This window comes from Bubalus kerabau, chromosome 1 (assembly GCF_029407905.1).
Source record: "Bubalus kerabau isolate K-KA32 ecotype Philippines breed swamp buffalo chromosome 1, PCC_UOA_SB_1v2, whole genome shotgun sequence".
In the NCBI taxonomy this organism is placed as follows: Eukaryota; Metazoa; Chordata; class Mammalia; order Artiodactyla; family Bovidae; genus Bubalus; species Bubalus kerabau.
In genome coordinates, this window is record NC_073624.1 from 174,663,966 (window position 1) to 174,670,621 (window position 6,656).

General features: G+C 52.7%; 1 protein-coding gene and 1 non-coding gene across 2 annotated transcripts; both read right to left on the reverse strand.

Annotated features, from left to right (window-relative positions):
* Window positions 1-73: 73 nt before the first annotated feature.
* Window positions 74-3,592, reverse strand: RPL18A (ribosomal protein L18a). Its single transcript, XM_055541538.1, has 5 exons — window positions 3,435-3,592; window positions 1,915-2,094; window positions 1,231-1,360; window positions 451-560; window positions 74-229 (listed from the first exon to the last, which is right to left on the reverse strand). Exons 1-5 carry the CDS (start codon window positions 3,450-3,452, stop codon window positions 137-139), a joined length of 531 nt encoding a protein of 176 aa, XP_055397513.1. The 5' UTR covers window positions 3,453-3,592; the 3' UTR covers window positions 74-136.
* On the reverse strand, window positions 680-813 carry LOC129642589 (small nucleolar RNA SNORA68). The gene has a single exon (XR_008709841.1). It is a non-coding gene; the product is annotated as a small nucleolar RNA SNORA68 (small nucleolar RNA).
* Window positions 3,593-6,656: the final 3,064 nt, after the last annotated feature.

Consider the following 6,656-nt stretch of genomic DNA (forward strand, 5'->3'; position numbering starts at 1 on the left):
CCTCCCAGAGCACTCACAGCTTGGCTGCACCCTTTTGAGTTCTGCAGGGTGTGTAAAGAAAACAAGACGTGTATCTGGGCACTCAGTTTTCCCACTAAGTTTTATTTGTGCAGCCCCAGGGACAGAGGGCCTGAACCTAAAAGAAGGTGTTGGGCCTCTTGGTGGTGAAGCGTGGCTTGTGCTGGCGACGGAGGACCCTGTGGGGCAGTGGGAACTTGATCTTGGAGTCCTGAGACAAGAAGAGGCAGGTAAGGAAGGGTGGCGGTGGTGGAAGGCTCTTAACCTTGTCTCCCAGGGACCACTGAGGTGTGGCCACCCCCCACTGGGCTCCTGCGTCAAACCCGCTGCCTTATTGCATCTCCCAAGGCTGGGGGAGCTGCCAGACCACTCTGGTGTTCCAAGAGAGCCCCCTCAGCCCAGCCCGCCCTGCAGGACCTGGAGGGCACTCACGTGGAACTGCTTGACTGCAGGTCGGCGGCACTTGCTGGCTGCGATCTCCTCCACCTTCATGATCTGGATTGAGTGGGCCCGGGCTCGGTGCCGGGCGCCCATGTCTCGGTCTGCAGAAACCAGGAGGGGGCAGGGTGAATGTGCACACTTTCCCATCATGGGTGGGGAAGGAGGGCACTCGGGGACCAAATAGCCACAGCATCTGGCCCCAGCAGGCTCCGGCTACCAAGTGTGTAGAACCTCCAAATTCACTTTGAGGGGCACGGCTGCAGCCCCACAAAGGCGACGAGGTAACATTTGCTGTTAGCACCTCTGTTTAAACCACTGCTACAAGAAACAGCAGTTCTTGGGTTTAGGTGCTTGGATTCTGGTCCCAGCAGGTGACACATGCTGGGAGCACCCAGGGTTGCTAATGCCAGGTCCCATCCCCAGACAGGGGCTGGACTAGGTTTCTGGGAGGCAGCTGCATCTATACAGGGCTGACCTTAAACCTCAAGAGGAGGTTCCAGATGCAGTTGGTGCTGGTGAACCAGACCCCCTCCTCTCCACCCACCCCCGGCCCGAGTCCACTTACTGCCAGGTTCCAGAAAAAGGCACACTTGGGGCATCCTCTCCACTGCTAACCCCAAAGCGAATACGTCCCCTGCCTCCATCCCTGAGGACTGCCCCCTAGCCCAGGAAGCCTCTTGCATTTCCTGTGCATCTGTCTGACAGGGAAGTGTCAGACTGAGCTGCAGGTGCCTGCCCTGTTGAGTCTAAAGCAGAGGCCTGGCAGCTTACAGCACTGGGTGACGGCGCCGGCAGTGGTCAGATCCCGGTACTCCCGGTACATGTTGTGGGTGCCGCTGCGGGAGTCATAGCGCAGCCAGATGCCAAAGTTCTTCACTCGCAGGGGGGATTTCTCGAACACCTATCAAGGAGAGGAGACCGGCTGAGGCTAGAGCAAGTGGGCCTCGACCAGGGCCCCCCACCATTCCTGAACCTCTGCCTCCAAAGCTACGAAGGATGGTCCAGCCCCTGGACCTCTCTTGCCCGTCTCCCAGTCCCTGCACCTTCAGGCACCTAAGGGGAAATCTGCTGTCGGAGGGAAATCTCCATGGTAACCGCAGGGATGCAGGGCAGTCCAGGCTGGGATGCTCCCCCTACAGGGACCAACACAGCTTCCGAATCCCCCTAACCAACCAACAGTTCTCTTGGGACCATCTGGGCCATAAAACCATCAGTTACCCAATGCAGCCTCACTGTGCAGAGTCCAGCACCCACCCCCCTACTTTACAGATGAGGCCCAGGTTTTCTCATTAGGAAAAGGGCACCAAGCCACCTATCCCATCCTAATGTAGGGCATGAAGACCACAAAGGAACAGGATCAGAGGCTGTAAAGTCTGCTAACTCTGAAGGGTGACAGATGCCCCATGGCAAAGTGTAAATTCACCCCGATCCCACCCAGCTTCAGACACCCCATACCTGTCCACAGTAGACAATTTCCCCCGAGGATTTCTTCATCTTCTTCAACTGAGACACAAAGTACCAGAAGCGGGACTTGGCAACAACATGATTAGGCGCAAAAATTCTCATGCGATAGAGGGGTGGCGTGCGGCATTTGGGGGTTGGCAGGCAGCGCCCCACCACCTTATACTCTCGAAGCTAAAAAAGAAACAGTGGTTGAGGTGGGGACCAGCACCCAAAGTCTAGAGGCGACTGCAGAGACTCACTCTGCTCCCTTTCCCAAGCCTGTTGACAACCGGATCAGGGGATGGAGAAGGTCAAGTCCCACCACAGCACCTTCCTGGGATATCTGGGTGACTGTGGGTCATTCCACTGTCCGAGCCTTCCACATAAAAAGGAGTGAGAGTGGGGAGGATTAACCCAGGTGCCTGAATGCCCTTTGTCCTGGCTCAGGAAAGCTGGGTGAGGCTCTCGGCCCCTCTCTCCCTTCACGTTAGCTAGGCACAGACCAGGGGGGCTGCCTCCTTCCTCCAGCACCTCATCTATCCAGCTCACAACAACTTGTCAAAATGAAAATTCGGGACTCCAGAGACAGTGACCAGCCGGGAATCTCATAGCCAACTCCAGGCAGAATCAGGACAAGAATCCAGTTCCCTGCCCAGCTCTGCGTTTCCCGGACTTAGGTCATGACTTGCAGCTGCCTCAGTTTCCCAGCTGCAGTCCAAGAGGTTTGGACTCCCAAGCAGAAGCTCCCTGTTTGTACAGATGCAACAGGGATGATATCTGTCACGTTCAAACCCTGGGATACAGTAGAAAGGAGCCACCTCCACAAAATGGCTCATCACCATTTTACTAATTAATGCCAGTAGAAAATAACCCCAAACATCACAAACTCCATTCTTACTTTAACCTCTCAATCTGACTCATCGGCCTCCCAGACCACCCATTCAGGAAGGGACCGATGCGGTCGGACCCCTTTCCAGTGTGCAAACTGGAGCTGGAAAGCTGAGAATGACCCACCCAAAATGCTTCTCCGCAGGGTCTACTCTTCCATCTCTGAGCCCTAACGTTGATTTTGCCCAGCACCTGCCGCAGCGATTAAAACTCCCACTCCCCATGTCAGCCCCGAGTTATAATAATTTTCTTCTACTTCTCTTACAGCCATACCAAGAAAACCCAACACTACTGCCCGCCAACTCCCACCCTTGGCACCATATTCGCTTCGCAAACGGAGAAACTGAGGCTCGGAAGGTCGATGAGGTCCCGTGGCACGTGTTTCCACGCCGCTCAATTTGTTTCTTCCTGTGTAAAGGAGACTCGGACTCCCCGGCCCCCGCGGTTCCCGAGCCGGCCCGGGCCACGCTCTGGCCTCCCCACGCGGCTCCGCAGTGGCCGCCATGTTGGCCGCAACTGGGGACCTCGGCGCACTGGCCCTAACCGGAACGCGCACTCCCCACGTGTCCCATGCCTCCTCCCGCAGCCCCCGATTCAGTCCGCGTCGCGTTCTCTGACTCCTTGCCCCACCGCGCCAGGCTTACCGTCCCTGAGGCCTTCATAGCGCTCTACCCACGACCGCCGCCACCCTCGGAAAGGAAGTGGCCGCCCTCGCGCAGCCGCTCTCCTTGATTTCGCGGCCGGAAGTCCCTCCCTTTCGATGCCGCAAGCCCATTGGCTCCTCAGCCCCGAGCTCAATAAGATTTGCTTGTTCGTTAACTCCAGATCCACCAACCTCTCACAGCCCGGCCTCTCTTTGCGGCGAGACTACAACTCCCGAGACGCAGCGCGACTAGACCTCCTGTTCTAGCGAGGCGTAAGGGAGCGTCGGTGCGCGCGGCATGCCGGGAGTTGTAGGTACAATGGGCGGTCTCGGAGGCCGGTTCCAGGTTCCTGCCTTTACGTCTATACTGTGTGCATCATCGTCCCGGTGATGAGGCTCCAGGACCTGAGCCTTCTCTTCTGTAAAATGGTAATGTGTGCTTAGTCGCTCAGTCGTGTTGACTCTTTGCGACCCCATGGAAGAATACTTGCCTGGAGAATCCCATGGACGGAGGAGCCTGGTACCCATGGTAGGACCCCATGGGTAGCCTGAAGCCCATGGGGTCTCCAAGAGTCGGACACAACTGAGCGACTTCCCTTTCACTTTTCACTTTCATGCATTGGAGAAGGAAATGGCAACCCACTCCAGTGTTCTTGCCTGGAGAATCCCAGGGACGGGGAAGCCTGGTGGGCTGCCGTCTATGGGGTCACACAGAGTCGGACACGACTGAAGCGACTTAGCAGCAGCAGGAAGAATACTGGAGTGGATTTGCCATGCCCTCCTCCGGGGGGGTCTTCCCAGTTCAGGGATCGAACCCAGGTGTCCCGCATTGCAGGCGGATTCTTTACCGTTTGAGCCACCAGGGAAGCCCAAAATGGAAATAGTACTGGTGTGTGTTTTTTTTTTTTCCTAGTAATGTTACCATACTGGCTTCCCAGGTGGCGCAGTGGTCGAGTATCCACCCGCCAAGAGACACAGGTTATATCCCTGGGTCGGAAAGATCCCTTGGAGCAGGAAATGGCAACCCACTGCAGTGTCCTTGCCTGGAAAATTCCGTAAACAGTGGAGCCTGACTGGCTACGGTCCATGAAGTCGCAAAGAGTTGGATGGGACTGAGCACGTAACACTCATTCACACTCAACTTGTGTGAAAGGCCAGGTACAGAGCAGTTAACAAGTGCTAATGTTCATTAAAGATTTTCCTGGTGGCTCAGTGGTAAAGAATCTGTGCCTGCCAAGAGATGCAGATTCCATCCCTGGGCCAGGAAGATCCCCTGGAGAAGGAAATGGCAACCCACTCTAGTATTCTTGCCTGGTAAGTCCCATGGACAGAGGAGCCTGATGGGCTACAGTCCATGGAATCGCAGAGTCAAACACACTTAGCAAACACACTAAACATTCATTAAGCAATGGAATAGTAATTGTTATTATGGGAGGTTCTGATCTGTGTTTCATAGTAGCAAATATTCAAACCCCATCTGCTTGTTTCCAGTACAGATCCTGAGGCGGAGTAGGGCTTGAGGCTTGGGGGGTGGGGGTTTATGGGGCTGCTAAAAATGATCAAGGGGCAGCCCCACCTTTGGAAGCTCTGGGCTTAGCAATTTGTTTAGGCAAAAAAGTGGCTCCTCTGGAGGGGAGACCCAGGATGGAAAAGGAAAGAACTCACGAAGTCAGGCTGTAAAGATATAGATATCCAGAAAGAGGATAAACTGGAGGGTTTATATTAGGAGAGAGAGCTCTTGGAGGAGGTGACAGTTGAGCGCAATTAGAATTTTTATTTTGCTAATTAAAATTAATAAGTTTAATTAAAATATGGTTCACTTCCCTGGTGGTCCAGTGGTTGAGAATCTGCCTTCCAATGCAAGGGAGGTGGGTTTGATCTCTGGTCAAAGAACTGAGATCCCACATGGGGTGGGACACATAAACCCACATCCCCACTTGCTCTGGAGCCCTGTGCTCTGCAACAGGAAGAAACCCTGAGGGCCACAACAAAGACCAAGCACAGCCACAGTTTTTTTTATAAAGGGGAATGTCAGTTAAAAAAACAAAACAAAACGATATAGCTCACATGCCATACAATTCACACATGTAAGTTGTACAGTTCAATGTTTATTTTAAACTACATTTACATACATACATATATATATACAATAGAGAAGGAAATGGCAACCCACTCCAGTATTCTTGCCTAGAGAATCCTGTGGATGGAGGAGCCTGGTGGGCTGCTGTCCATAGGGTCACACAGAGTTGGACACGACTGAAGCGACTTAGCATGCATGCATGCATTGGAGAAGGAAATGGCAACCCACTCCAGTGTTCTTGCCTGGAGAATCCCAGGGACAGAGAAGCCTGGTGGGCTGCCATCTATGGGGTCACACAGAGTCGGACACAACTGAAGTGACTTAGCAGCAGGAGCAGCATATATACACAGTTGTGCAACATCACCATAAAATTGAGAACTTTCCCATCTTCCCCGCTGAAAGAAGCCCCTTACTCTTAGGAGTCACTTGCCATTCCCTCCCCATCCCCCAGCCCTAGGCTACAGGAATCTACTTTATACCACTATGGATTTCCCTATTCTAGACATTTTACATAATTGCATGCGTGTTCAGTCTCTCAGTCATGTCCAACTCTTTAGGGCCCCATGGACTGTAGTCCACCAGGCTCCTCTGTCCCTAAAATTTCCCAGTCCAGAATATTGTGGTGGGTTGCCATTTCCTCCTCCAGGGGATCTTCCTGACCCAGGGACTGAACCTGTGTATCTCCGTCTCCAGTATGTCCTGCATTGGCAGGCGAATTCTTTTCCACTGCACCACCTGGGGAATTGGACTCACACGAAATAAGATCTTTTGCGTTTGGCTTTTTTCAGTTAGCATAATGTTTTCAAGGTTCATTGACATTATATCATGGATCAATACTTCGTTTCTTTTTACAGCCAAGTAATATTCTATCACGTAGATACATTTTGTTCATCCATTCTTCAGCTGATGAACACTTGTGTGGTTTCTACTTTTTGGCTATTGTAGATAAGGAAGTAATGACATTTCCATGCAAATCTTTGTGTCAATGTATGTTTTCATTTCTCTTGGATATTTCCAGGGGGTGGAATTGCCAAGTCCCTTGGTAATTCTCTGTTTAACTGCCAGAGTGGTTTATAAAATGCCTGTATCATTTTACATTCCCATCAGCAATGTGTGAGAGTTTCAAATTCTCCACCTCCTCAC

Coding starts and splice junctions, on each gene's coding strand:
- RPL18A (XM_055541538.1), bottom strand. Junction 1,361..1,914: donor AAATTGTCTACTGTGGACAG/GTATGGGGTGTC, acceptor TCTCCTTGATAG/GTGTTCGAGAAATCCCCCCT. Junction 230..450: donor CTGCAGTCAAGCAGTTCCAC/GTGAGTGCCCTC, acceptor TTCTTGTCTCAG/GACTCCAAGATCAAGTTCCC.